Source organism: Neopsephotus bourkii, unplaced genomic scaffold (assembly GCF_033783945.1).
Source record: "Neopsephotus bourkii isolate Nb327-2 ecotype Australia unplaced genomic scaffold, CSIRO-AGI_Nbou_v1 NB_1767, whole genome shotgun sequence".
NCBI classification, from domain to species: domain Eukaryota; kingdom Metazoa; phylum Chordata; class Aves; order Psittaciformes; family Psittacidae; genus Neopsephotus; species Neopsephotus bourkii.
Window position 1 is genome coordinate 1,631,313 of NW_026902241.1, and position 14,832 is coordinate 1,646,144.

Here is a 14,832-nt window from a genome sequence, read left to right on the forward strand (position 1 = left end):
TGTAAACTCAAAAAAGAGTGAATAACAGATACATACTGAAAGAAATTACAATTCTTGTTGTATTTCTATTAAAAGGATGCACACATCAACAGACAAAAGCAGAAGATGGATATCAATTAAATAAAAATAAAACTAAGAATTGGGGAACATTTTTAACTATAGTTATGCAGTATTTTCATAATGCTGAATTAAATCTGGACAGTTAACCTTACCTTAAGGCTTTTGAAATCACAAAACTGTGTGTTTTATCACAAAGAAAGGAGGACAAATAGTTATATCAAGATTTATCAAGATTTACAGCTCATACACAACGCTGTCAGCAATGGTAGTTTTTACTTAGAATGTAACCTGGTCTTCATACAAGACCCCCACCAATTTTCACCAATGAACTAAGTAATTCTGTATCTTTCTGTCTTTTTCAAATGGGAAAGCTGAGACTCCCAGTATCTTAGTCACAGACACAGAAAAAGTTGAAACTGATGTCCATTTAGACTGCATGATGAGAAAAATCTGACTGGCAGTTTTCTGCTCCAACAACCTCTGTTTTCACCAGTATTGCATGTAACCTCTGATGTTAAACAGTGAATGCAAAACTTATTTCTGTGACAAAAGTAATCATGTAAAACTTAGGGCTGAGTCTTCCAGACTTCAGTCATTAAAATGGTTATTAACAGCAAGGAACATGAAAACCTACATGGTTAAGGATTTAGGATTTATACTGGGGTTGAGAAGTAAGCCAGCTATTACAGAGTAACTGAAATTTTACATTCTTCCTGTTACCACATGTATTTACCTGCAGAAACAAAGTCAGCAGGTATAGTGATTTGTTCCTGTTTGTGAATTTGGATAGATCTTCACACATTTTTTCCCTAGTTTTTTGAATACTTGAAAATCAATGTAGCGAAGGTAGTTTCTGAGGTTTGCATTGGCATTTATTATGATGCAGATACTGTTGTTTGTGTAGTATATAGTATATAGTATACTTCTCTAATTTATTCATGAGAGAAGTACAAGGTGTGAGAAAAAGATTTCTGTGGCAAATATGCAAATGAGAAATGAATGCAAGAAAAAGTGTGTCATAGAAGAGAGATGCTTAGCAGATATACACTGGCTCCATATCTGAGGTTTAGATTTTACAGAACTTATTTTACTGTGCCAGAGGAGGAATGCCTTGAGATAACAAGTTTATTATAAATCTCATTTTTTTGAAGCTTGTGAGTCAAGCACTTTTCATACATACCAATATTCAGTTCTTCAGAGTATTTTCTGAATGCTGCAGCAAATCAGGTAAGTTTGAAGAACAAGATGTTTAAGCAAAGCATTTCCTCATTAGTTCCCATTTGTGATCAATTCTAAATACAGTTTTAATAAATACTTAATATGGGAAACATCTGGCTCATTAACCTTTAAGAGTCGTTCCCAATTACTTCCTATTCCTCCCACAGAGCACATGAATTTACTTGTACTCTGTGTGCCTCCCTCTTTGTGCCATGAATGTTCCTAAATGTCATTGTCACGATAAACTACACAACTGTGATTGGATATACTGCAGTAAATGAGTGTTTAATAGAATCTGTGCAATGCAGTATGTAACATATCATTAGGATTATTTTCATAGAATCATAGAATGGCCTAGGTCAGAAGGGATCTTAAAGATCTGGTTTGAGCCCCCCTGCCCCAAACAGGGATACCTTGCAGTAGATCAGGTTTCTGAAAGCCTCATCCAACCTGCCTGCTTTGCTATTTTGAATTCTTGAAGAAGCTTATGAAAAAAAAAACAGAATCAAATACTAAGGCATCTGAAATCTTCATGTAATCCTGCCAAGTTGTAGATTTAATGTCCAATATTTAACTGATATTCTGAGTTCCCCCAAAGAATTTTGTTCAAGAAGTTTATAGATAACAGCTTTTCTTTAGTATTAAAGGGTTTTAACAGGTTACTTCATCTACTCTTTGTTATCTTATTCTGGTTTAAAATTTACTTCATTAAATTCTACACACAGGCTTTCCAACAAAAATAGAATGTATTAGGATAATTGCAGTTGATTGCATTGCTAGAGTTATACATTGACATGCAAAAAGCCAAAATCGGGAGTACATTCAACATTTTCAAGATTACAAATTTTTAAATTGGTTTTCTTTCCCTGCTTTTACTGGTTTACAGATAGTATTTTGGCAGTGCATTAAGGCAGCCAAGTGAATAGGTGTTAAGTCCTGTTGAGTCTCTAGAATAAAAAGTATTCAATAGATTTTAACTGAATGCATCTTTAAACCCCTCTGTTCTTCTCTGGAGACTAAGTAAGCACCAGACAGATTCACTTTCTCCTTTCATTTAAATTGACATTATATATGTAGCCAAGGAGTAGGTATTTATCCATTCCAAACAGAGATTGTTATGTTAATCTGAGTAGAGGATCTGCCTGGAAAAACAGTCAAATAGCTTAAGCCATCCTGTGCGATGGCCCATATATGATAGATAAGAGTGTATGAACTCGGTGTCAACTAGTGTATGTATCTTCCTGAATTGTATCATCATGGGGAATAAGATTTATATCTATGGAATCCTTACGTAAAAGAAGAATCTATTCTTCAGTACATGCCACTAACACTGTGACTCATGCCATACTTCTGAGGGAGGCTGGAGTCATAATAATAGTAGGGTAAATTCTATGCTGTGTGCCCAGAGTAGTGAAAAAAAAAAAAGAAAAAATGATTTATGAAGCACAAAGGCTGTCTTACCTCCTTGTAATTAGGTGTTAACATCTTCAGGGTAGTGAAAAATATTATATTATAAAGCATATTATGGAGAACATTTTGGAAGTTTGCATAATTAACTGATTTTTTATGTTAGAGGACTCTCATACAGGAGATGTTGTGACAGAGCTGTTATACCTGCCTTCTGTTCCTGTTTTATCCGTGTAAATGTGTGTGCTGCTAAACACTGTCCATGTGTATAAATATGCAGCCTTCTAAAAAACAAAACGTACATTTCAGCCTGCTGATTTGTGTGATTCTCACACTTCAAAGCAGCAGGTCTTATTAAGCTTGGTATAAGTCTTTTCACAGTTTCTTTGATGCTTTGCAGCTTACTTAATGCTTTCTCATACTTCCTCTAGGTTTCCCCAAACCAGTAATTGATTTATGTTGAAAGTAAAGTACTGTAGGTGTTAATTTAGTTGGATGATGTCTTCAGGGATACTTTCACAGCCTTACAATAGTGCCATGCCTCATTTAGGGTAAAAATCTACTTTTGTAACTTGTCAGTGAGACGAGATCAGTGGAAGGGTGGTTCAGATGAAGAAATAGACATGGGTAATTAGAGGTTTTATCTATAGGGTGAAGCTATACACTGTGGAAACCAGAGGTGCTTCCCAGACTTGATTGGCGTATGACTTCTAAATTACTTTTGGCCAACATGAGTTGTCATGAGGCAAATTCTGGCCTGTACCCTGATTTGAGTGTAAGGATGCCAAACTGCTTAAGTTGAAAGGGAGCTGTGTTATGCTCAAGACTCATCATCTGGCAGGCACGTTATGGGCACCAGGGTTATGAAGCACTGTGAATCTCACCTTTCAATCTAAGTGTATCCTAAATTTCCCTCTATAAGAACCTGTCTCTTTTCATTACTGTAGCGTAAATTTCAAGAGACAAACCTCACTACTGAGGCATTTAATAGGTGGTGAGATTGTTTAGACTTGCACCTCCTGTTGGATTAGGATGGCAGCTGATGTAATCCTCTTGTTTTTATTGCTGAATTATTTTAGCACAAAATTCTTCAGTATTATGTCATGTGGTAATATTGATAAAAACCAAAGCTGCTCTGAACTTCAAACAGGAAATGGTAACATAGAAGTTGAGGAAAATTAATTGCATTTATGTCAGCTGCCTGTGATGCAAGACTGGGACAAATTAATCTCCAGTGACCTGTTTGCTCCATTGATTTCTCTGGTGTTATATTAAGTACGAATACAATCCGTTATCTATTGCATAGCTAGGAAATCAAAAAGAACTATGATTAAATACACCCTCATAATGAGTTGCAATGCTGCTTTATTTTATATGCAAGAGAAAATAGACTCTTTTATTATTGTGGCTATTAGAGCACATCAAATCTAAGCTGAAAACTACTTTCAGCAGAGGAGTTATTTTTTCACTTTATGCCAAAATAATGTCTCATTGAAATGTGAGTTCATCCAAACTGAACAATGAAGCCAGAATGGTTTCATTTTGGTAACTGAAAACCTTTGCATTCTCCTGATTTGTTAAAGCAATTTTACCTTTTCAAGCGCTGTGTTTCTTTTGTTAGGTTCATCTTTTTGAAATCTATGTTTCTACAGAACTGAAGTAATAGATCAAGTTGTTGTACAACCACCTTTTATTTCAGAAGTACTCTGAAAGTAAATTATTGAATCTAAAGTAATTTCAATAATTTTGTAGTCTGATTGTCATTTTAGGGAATTAGCAGGTATGACTATTAGTATTTTGTTAATTAGCAGGTATATGAACCCTAACAATCTCAAGGGAGGTCAAGGGTGTTTATTTCATTTTTTTTAGGTGAAACAAGTTTAAACTTTTTGTTTCTAACAGATACTTTGCGATCATTGAAGTACTGACCAGCAAAGAGCCACAAACTGGGATATATTGTAGAAGATATAATTTAATGATGTGACCCTGTTACTCAAAATCCCTAAAACATCATCTGTTAACATATTTTTTCAGTATTATCATTGCTGTGTTTGTGAATGTAAAGACATATGCCAAGCAATTTGTCTTAGTAGAAGCTGACACAGTGCTAACAGTACTGGAAGCCTGCAAGGCCTGGAGGAGAGAGAAAATACATCAACTTTGTGTAGCAACTGTCAGCTGTGAGAAAGTAGCAGTGTTGCTCAACCAGCTACACTGCTTTAGGGATCTTCCTTCTTCACACAGCATCATGTACTGCTCAGACTGAGAGAGTGAAATTTCTGTGACACTAGACAAAATATGTCTATATGTCTAGTAGATTGAAATGTGAAATGTACACCTGTAAGCTGTGCGTATTTTATTGACTCATAGGCTGTTGCTGGGGTGTTTCTTTGCTAGTTTAGGGAGCAGGGTTTTATCCCATTGTACCATTAGTGTCAGAAAGCATCTAGTGTTACAGTTTTGTGCCAGAAATGTAAAATAGTTAAACAATACGGTGGCAAAGCAACAGTTGAATGATATGTTGATATTAAACATTATAGAACATAAAGAAGGGGAACAGCTACTCTTTGTGCTTCTTTTCAAAGGATAGGAAGGGAAGCAGAATGTAATGCTGGTGAGCCTTTATAATATCTGAAGTCTTCTCCCTTTCAGCGTAATCCTCCTATGCTGGTGAATGATCTGTTTGAAGATATCAAAGATGGGGTAATGTTAATTGCCCTTTTGGAGGTTCTTTCAGGGCAGAAGCTGGTAAGAACTTCCTTCCTTCTCTATATAAAAGATAGTTGCATAACTTCTCTAGAATATGACTTTCTAATCTGTTTCTGTATTTGAATACCATGAAAAAACACTTACTACTACATAGCAAAGTAAGTTTATTCACAGAATGAGCTATCTGGTTACAAAATAAACACACAAGACTGTTACAGACTGAGATTCTTGATACTTAGCATTTTCTGTTTAATTTGTCTTAGTAGTTCTGAAAAATTGCTTATTTGTATTAGTCTTTGCAGTTCATCTGGGCATTATTCTGTGACACAAACAAGGTCTAAACTGCAAGCTATTTCTATACATCTTGAGGAAATAATGACAGTCTTTTCTTGTTAAATGTATAGCTTTCTCTTGGTGGGGGTAAATGTCAGCCACTCACATTTCGTGGGGTCCTGTATCTATTTACCTTGACAGCTGCTCTGCTACTGTAAAAGAACCTTGAATGATGCCAAATAGCTTTTTCACAGCCAAGTTGTATACAGAAGCCACAGTGTGTACATGGTAAATTAGCTGTCTCTTATGAGCCAGGCTAGTTTTGTGCATGTGATGCTGGACAAAACCGAAAGGCTTTTAGGCCAAGCGCTCTCACGTTTTCCAAACCAGCCTGCAGATCGGGTGTTGGCATCTGGAGGAGAAGAGCAATAGTTTGTCATTCAGCTTGCTCTAGAGTTCAGATGTTACCTGTTCCCTCACACTAAGGCAATTTGCAAATGCCACACTTTTACTTCTTTTTCATATTTCACCTCTGCTTTGATTGGAGGTGACACCCAAAATCAGGTAGGAATTCAGGATGTAAGAGGTTGGGGCATCTTTTCCTCTATAAGCTGACAGAGTCAACAGCCAAGTCTGTAATTTAGCAATATATCCTGCCACCGCAGATTCACCCCACATTAAAGCATTAACATACCATCAAAAGAAGCCTTTCTGCTTTCTGGATATTGCTGTCCTGAATTTTATACAATTCAGAGGATAGAATTGCTATTCTTCCCGGAATAGAAAAATTTGCATCAATGTTAGATATAGATTCCTGAATTTTTGCAAATAAGGATTTCCAGTCTTCCTGGGGATCAAATAGTCACTCAGGTTGGCAGGAGGAGTTGTTTTAGAAGCATCTAATTGCCTTGCAACGGTAGACATTTGATTCAAGACAATAGTGGTTCTCAGAAACACCTTTATTAAATCCAAATGATCCCCCCCAAAGCACATGAATGTTTCTTGAGTTATTATTAAGAAATGGAGTCAAGACAGCTTCAGCATGATCAATAGGTTGTTCTATTTCAAGAAAGAAATCATCAAGAAGTTTTTCAATACTAGACAAAGGTTAAATAATTAGGATCCATATATAAAGGAGAAACAATACAGATTTCAATATCACAAGGTACAGCATACATCAACAGCAAATACAATCGTAAATATACCTTGATTCTGAGCTCCCATGGAGGTGTGAGTAATTTTTTGCTGTAATGATCTTACTGTAACATGGGAAAAAAGCTATGTTTCAAAGTGTGTTTCTGCTCCGTTGAAATATACCCGTTTGTCTTTCTGTTCCTCTAAGACAGAAAGTCTCCCTCTTGTGGCAAAACAGAAGTAGTAAAACAGGAAAAGAATTTTAATGATGCCATCTGTTACAGTGAAATTCATTTGTTTGTATCCTACCTATATTAATTAATGAAAGACAAGACAATAGTAATGTCTGGTTAATTTAAAACTTATTTGCACCAGAATAAAGTATTCTATAGTAGCTGCAAGAGGAATTTCATTATCTATAGCAGGCCATTGTTAAATGCATCTGTAACTCTATGAACATGAATTTAAATTATAGTAGTTTTATATTTATATTACCATATAAGATTAATTGGGGGATTAAATTCCACTGGAGAGTATTGGAAGCCTGGGATATGTTCTTCATTTAACTCAAAGAACTCCTGTCTTTTTTTAGCCTACATGTCTGGAGTTTGGCAAAATTCAGTGTTCAGTGAGGGTTTGTGATAGTTGGAGTTTTTCACTGCCAATAAAATATCAGAGAGAATGGATAAAAATCCCCTAGGTAAAATATATTCACTGCAGACTGATTTTTAAGATACCAACCACCTGGACTTATTTTTTGCAAGCAAAAATATTTTACTGAGATAATGTCGTCTTCTCTCAAATACATATATATATGTACCTATGTATAAAAATAGTAGTAATTCATTTCACATAAGAAAAACAGTTCTCTGATTTAGTGATGTTTATGGGTTGAAGCTGACAGCTTGCATCCTGAGGTTGTTAAGACATATATAACTTTTTCATAATAGAAGTATCTAATTTACCTCCCTATATATCTGTTAGTCCTTCCTGTTAGTATATGCCAAGATACAATTTTACTGTTCCAAGGAACATTTTTACATGTAAATCAGTTATGTACATGGATGCTTAGAATTATTTGGAAATTCATCTTTCTGTGGCAAACTGTTATAAATCTAATTGCAGTTTACACTGTTCTTTCTCTTTAAGCCTTGCGAGCAGGGACGTCAGCTGAAGAGAATTCATTGGGTTGCCAACATTGGCACAGCTCTTAAATTTCTAGAAGGAAGACGGGTAGGTTTGGTAGCACATAGTCCTGGTCTTTCCTTTTTTTCTTTCTTTAAATGTATGATTTGTATCCACCTGAATGTTCTTATTCTACACGATTTGACCTATGTTTGCAGCTTTCAGTTTCTACACAGTGCCTAAAAGCTGCTAGAAAGTAAAAGTGACAAGATCCCACACTACTATGTAGCAATGCATAGGGCAATTTTTTTTTTTTTTTTTTTTATTTAACCTTACCTTGGATTATCTCCTTTACTTTTATTTTTTATTTTATTTTTTTAATGTGCTCTTCAGTTGCTCATGTTGCCTACTTTCCTGTTGCTGTTCTAAGCAAAGAACAATGCTCTTCAGTTCAGTAGAGGCATTCATTTATAATGAAAAGAATAGGTTTATGATCTAGGTTGTACATATGAAACTTTACTCCCTGAAAGTATAGACATGAAATTTAGAACAGCGTAACCCCTTATTAGCTTGGTAGGACTTCAGACTAATTCCTGGATTGATACTGGAAAAGTCAGTGTTGTGTGGCCATTTTAGAAATGAAACAGAATATTTTATAAATTTAACAAAAGACAGAGAACCTAGAAGCTCAGTGTGACCTAGGTATGAATATCAAAGAAAAGTAATTACTTCTGCCTTTTTTCCTAGCTTTTCTCTCTGTATTTCTCTCTATGAAAAAAATATTGTAATTACTTGTATCGGTTTTTGTATGTTTGGTGTTGTTTTTTGTGGGTTTTTTTGTTTGTTTGTTTGTTTTTTAATTAGATTGCAGGTATTTTGTTGTTCTAATTTTTCCATTTTAGTTGAATTTTTCTCAGTGCAAATATAACACTTGATGAATTTTATCTCCACAACGCTGTACACCACAAGTTGCTTGGTTTAGATATTCTTTTCCTCTCTTTAAAACTATGGTGTCTTGAGCTAATTATGTTTCTGTTACATGGAGAACAATCTTAGATGTCTGTAGAAAGAAATCTATAAGAGAACATTTTTTAGTTAAAAGGTATATGACCAAAGTAAAGACAAATATATTCCTGAAGCAAAATTCAGCTTTCCCGCACAATTTCACTGTTGTGTGTAGTACAGTTAATACAAACCATATCATATACACGTTTACCATGGAGGCTTAGATACAAAGAGAGCTGCTTTCTGGTGAGACCTGTTTATCCTAAGACAAAGCTGGGGTGAAGAGCAAAAAACCCATGCTTCCCTACTTTACATGTCACAACATAGTGGGTGACTTGAATTTTCGATAACCCTGCTCAGATCCCAGATATAATATAGCAAGATAGATTGTTAGAAATGGAGTGCAGTTTGTTGTTGTTGTTGTTGTTGCTGTTGTTGTTTTTTACCTGGACTTGTCTTTTTGTTTGTCTTTGGTTTTTGGTGTTTTGTTTTTAGGGGGGGGAGGTGGGGGGTTAATGTACTTTCCATCAATATGCCAGAATTTCTTCTAGAAAGAGTTGGAAACATGCAGTGTGTCCTGTAGACTGTGTGTGCATTAGCAGGTCGTCTCTAGGTTGAATCTAGCCCAAATGATGCATCTATCCAGTCTGTCATGCTTTTCCTCCCAGAGAAGGTGGGAATGGTGTTCAGACAGCAAATGCCTCTTTCAGCAGCTGCGTGTAGTCCCTGCTCTATCCTCAGAGTTGAATGAACAGGGACAGGTGGCTAGGCACAGTGCTTTGGGGAGTGCCAACAGGGTCTCCTTCCTCCATGTCTACTTCCATAAGTAAAGTTTATTTAAGCATTTAAGTAAAGTAAAACATTTAATCAACTTCTTATCTTCACTGTCCAAACAGACTGTCATACTGCAAAAATGCAGCTGTCAATTAACAGATAGAATTCTGAACCAAACTGGTTTTCTTTTATGGTTCTGGAAAGTTTATTTTACAGGATTAAGTCCATTTTAATAGAGTATAGGACAGAGGTAACACAATAACTAGACTAGATAGGCAATGCTTTTGTGAACAGTAGACTAATCAGAAGCTTTATCTGAGTCCATGCAAATCTTTTGATCTTTAATACAGATAAGAAAAATGTTGCTTTCTAGAAAAAAAAAAAAGCTTCTGTTGGAATTGGTCCAGCTAAGAAAATGGGATTCTTCATATATTTTTCTTCAGATAGTTAATAGAAAATTTTCCTTACTGAGTGGTAGAGAAGCAAGTAATGTCAGTTTTGTCAGAGTTTTGTCAGGTTTCTTGGTGATGACTGAAAATAAAACCTGTGGGGATTTCTCCTCTGCCTCTTCCCTAGTAGGCTGTGGAGTTTTGATTCTGAAAAGAACTAAACACCCCAGAAGACCAATATTTTGTTTACTTTTGATGGTTTTTAATGGGTTTCCGGCTTCTGATTCAGAGAACTGCAGTTTTTTCTGTTTTGGTGAGACAAATGATGTCACCTAGTCATTCTCCTGCTTTTCTTTAACCTCTTCTCCAAGGTTTTTCCACAACCTTTGTCGATGAACAAGCTTGCAGTGCATGAACATTTTATCAGTACTTCATATTTGTATCATGATTGATGGCAGACTCTTAGTTTTGCTGAAGTATTAGCATATTTGCCAGTTTTCCAATACTACCTGTTTTTATTCCAGTTCCTTGAACATTATCTACCTGTTAGTTTCTTTATGATACACTCTTTATCCACTCCTTTACTACCATTTGTCTTATGAGCTTCTTTTAGGGTAATATTTTATTCAGACTATAGATTAGCATTTTTTTCCTACTCTTTTCTTGTTTTAAAAGAACTATGGTCAAGTTTGTCTTGCAAGGGAGCCTTAATCAGTGGTGGTAATATCTTTACAATAGGAGGCTCTCTATTGAGGAACTTAGGCATTCTTTTTTCTCTTATGTTTTTTTTACGCTTTCTAGCTCCTTTTTTCTTTTCTTGTTTATTGTCAAACTCATTTCTCTTTTTTATTCCAATTCTAATAGAGCTATAGCAAGAAATCCCTGCTTCCCTTATTAATTGTATTGTAAGATGTGACAAGAATGTGCTTTCTTTTTATTATAAAATTAAATTAATGCATTTACTTAATAAGTAATAATTTAAAACTTATTTTTGTATCATATTTTTCCTTTTGCTTTTCATGCTAGTCCATATACAGAGGATCTCCGGTTTGTACAATGGTTCTATGTAATTTTTATTGTTCTTTCTACTTGAAATGATTTTTTTTTTCCACAAATAGCATGTAATGGTCTTAAAAAATCTTTCATTACCTATAGCTATACTTGTCTAAAAAGTGAAGTTGCACCATTCAGTGATTTTAATTTTTTTTAATTAAGAAACATTATTTGATTACGAAAATGCGTTAAAAATATAAAACCTCTTGGAAATGCATAACTATCATTCTTTGTGTGTAGTAGTAACACATTTTCTTTCCTATATAGATTAAACTTGTCAACATAAACTCAACTGATATTGCTGATGGAAGGCCTTCTATTGTGCTTGGCTTGATGTGGACCATAATTTTATATTTTCAGGTACTACCTTTTTTTTAAACTTCAGTATAAGTTGCTCAAATAATGGTTCAGGTTATTGTTTCATATGAAACGGTATAGTTCCAGTCCTTCACCATAGCTAAGTCACTTTTACAGGTGGCTGAGAATCTCATCCTGAGTAAAAAAAAGAAACCAAAAAACAGTTGATGGTAGGGGTGCTTCACATTGGGTAGAATTACATAGTTATCTTTGGAATAGATTGCTCTGGGCGAGGGATGGGGTTCCTTCATCAGTGGAACATATTCTTCCACTTTCTCTGAAGAGCACAGCAGAGCAACAAAGTAAGATAGTAGAATCGTGGATTCCTGTTACAAGTACCTTTAGTAACCTCAGTGGTGATTGCGCTGTATGTCTCATTCCAGTGCACTCAATGTCAGACTATTTTCAATACATGTAAACACACTGATTTCACTGGGGGATGCAGGATCAAATTTAGCTGTGAATGGTGTAGATTAAGAGGGGTTTGAATTTGTAGAGGAGAGATCATTTCATTCTGTTGAAGTTAGATAGAAGAGAAAAAATGCTTTTCTAAATCCTGTCCCTAAGAGTTAACACAATGAGTCACTGCTCAACAATTGAAAACCCAGCTTATGTTGTTGGTTTTCTTTGTGGAGTTCTTTGGCTTTACTTCTCTTATGATGTAGCTGTCATGTCTCAGGGATGCTGTTCTGAGCATCAACCAATGTGACACATCAGTGGTTCAGATCTCCTTCTCAGAAGAAAAGTTAACCAGAATGATACTAATGTTGTATTTTTAATTTATAGCTCAATGAGATAAAAATGAGGAAAATTATGGTTCTCAGAGTTACTGAAACTCAAAATTTTTTTTTATGAGCTTTTCTTTAGTTGTCACAAACAGATACATCATTTTAACAGGAATTAAAGCAGAAATGTGTGAGAGGTGTGGTTCTCATTATGGCAGACACATTCTGTGGTGTGGCAAAACTTTGTTTTTATGTAGACAGCATAGCACGGACAAAGTTGCAATATCCTTTAGATATAACTTTTTTATGTTAAAGAACCAAAGTGTTAGTCAAATTCATATTCTTAGAAGAATCAAGTTAATGGTTTTCATTTAATGAGTGGCATGATGCAAATAACTGTCATACACCCTCCACAAACACTACTAATGCTCTTTGCCTGCAGTATGCTCATTATTACTTAACAAGGTACCTCTAAGCAAGACCACAACTGAATTTGTGCCAAAACAGTACAGTGGTAAATGAAGAGCTATCTAGATGAAACATTGAGGTCATTTCCATTCTTTAATCGAACGAGCCTCCTCTGAAATTAGTCAAGTGTTTTATATTTTGAATTCAAGCTGAATGTAAGCCATTGTCTCCTGTTTCAATGGTAATTTGTCATAAGAGATAACATGACAAACTTGCATATTGTTCTAGCTTTAGGGTGCTAAGAAAGTCAATAGCTGCTAAATGTCTTGTATTCTGAAATTAAGACTATCATATGGGCACATACATTAGCATTTTTTGAAGCTATTTTAATGTACAGTTAAATAAAACACAGCATGTTAATCATAGCTTCTGCCCAACTTTATTTTGTCAGTTGCATTAGGAAATTATTTAAGAAACTGGTCAGAATTAAGGTTACCTACAAACAGTCCATTAATATTTTTCTCCCCACAGATTGAAGAGCTTACAAGCAACCTCCCACAGCTGCAGGCATTGTCAGGCAGTGCTTCCTCTGTGGAGAGCGTTGTCAGTTCAGAAACTGCAAGTCCCCCAAGCAAACGGAAGGTGGTAACCAAGGTCCAAGGAAGTGCCAGGAAGGCTTTGTTAAAATGGATACAATACACAGCAGCAAAGTAAGTGAAGTACACATAAACTGAATTTGTATCTCCAGTACAGTCTTCAGATTCTAAACTCCCTCAGTCAGGGATTTTCCTTTTGCTCAGTATTTATATAGTACCTCCCTGTGATCATATTTTTTTTTTTTGGCAACTGAGGCTGCTAAATATTGCGACCATAAAATAAGTAATAAATAATGATTTGTGTTATTTTACAAACAATCATATTTTATAGATTCTGAATAGTGAGTGGGATTATCTTTGGCAGAATGACGAACTGAAAGGGGAATTAGATTTCTGAATGACAGTGTGTTAGTCCTGCCAAAACACTTGATGTAACAATGAAAGTCCCACACTGGCTTAGCATTATTCACTGACAGAGTTTGTAGGAGCACAAAATTCTGGTGAGAGGCTGGGGACAAAAAATTGTGAATATCTTTCTGCAGGTTTGTGATATAAGGGACTTATTACTACAGAAGTTGCCCTGAGCTTTCATTCTTTTTAATCTAAGTTACTTTTGAGTTGTAGCTTTCTATCTCTTATTAAGAATCTTCTCCTTTATTTAGCATAATTATCCCATGCTGTTATGCTTCCAAAATGTCATAAAAAAGCACATAAATTAGATCAAAGATATGAGTGTAGTTTGATAGCGTCCGCAATGAGAAAATAAAAATCAAATATTTAAAAGAATAAAATGGATTTAATTGTTCAAATCAAGGAATCACTGCTATTTGAAGAGATCAGTCATGCAAAATATAGGGAGAAAATGGCTAGTTATGGAATGGTGCATCAAAGAAAAGAAATATAATTGTGAAGATACAGACTTTCTCCAGTTCTCCAATAAATAGGTAGAATACAGTAATTTGTAGTGCAGTACAGTCCAATCTGGCATTTGGCATTCTTCCTACTGCACTGTTGTCGGCAAGGGACAGGCAACTGAAAGTGATCAGTTGCAGTTTCCAGACATGTAAGCAAACAAACCAGAAAGACATTCATCAGCGTTATCGGAAAGAGTAGGTGAAATGAGTTGAAAGAAGCCTAGAGGAAGGATGGTACACTTTGCCTAGCCCTGCGTCACATTGTAATTTGCGAACTCACTAAAGTTAGTAAAAGGCTTTCACTGATTACAGTGAGCTTTGAATGAGGCCTTCATTCAGAGCTACTCTTGCTGTAAGCCTCCCAATGACAAGGCTACCTTAGTGTCTAAATGTGTCCTCAAAGGAAGTTTGGATGCTCAGACAAAGTAAAAAAACATGATCTTTCAGTCACTAGACCACTGTATCTTTCAGAATTACTTTTAGAAGATGCAGTCAGAGTGTGATTCAGTTCTGATTACTTTCTCATTGTATATTGGTATTTTTTGATAATTTGTGTTTATATTTTAGTTGACATGTAAGTTTGGTAAGAATATAAATAAATTTCTGCTACATTTTCACCTGAACAGCACTGATGTCACTGTTCATGCTTTCATTTTGAAAGACATCAGATTAATGAAGTTTTGGG

General features: G+C 35.3%; 1 protein-coding gene across 14 annotated transcripts in view; it reads left to right on the plus strand.

Moving 5' to 3' along the window:
* The window catches only part of SYNE1 (spectrin repeat containing nuclear envelope protein 1), a 292,023-nt gene that overhangs the window by 53,448 nt on the left and 223,743 nt on the right, over positions 1-14,832 (plus strand). For 12 of the 14 annotated variants that reach the window (XM_061378642.1, XM_061378641.1, XM_061378650.1 and 9 more), the window contains 5 exons: positions 5,338-5,433; positions 7,951-8,034; positions 11,121-11,141; positions 11,415-11,507; positions 13,169-13,347. In XM_061378642.1, coding sequence (XP_061234626.1) covers positions 5,338-5,433; positions 7,951-8,034; positions 11,121-11,141; positions 11,415-11,507; positions 13,169-13,347 — 473 coding nt within the window. The remainder of the gene's footprint in view (positions 1-5,337; positions 5,434-7,950; positions 8,035-11,120; positions 11,142-11,414; positions 11,508-13,168; positions 13,348-14,832) is intronic. The other 2 variants (XM_061378643.1, XM_061378653.1) reach the window with 1 other exon arrangement.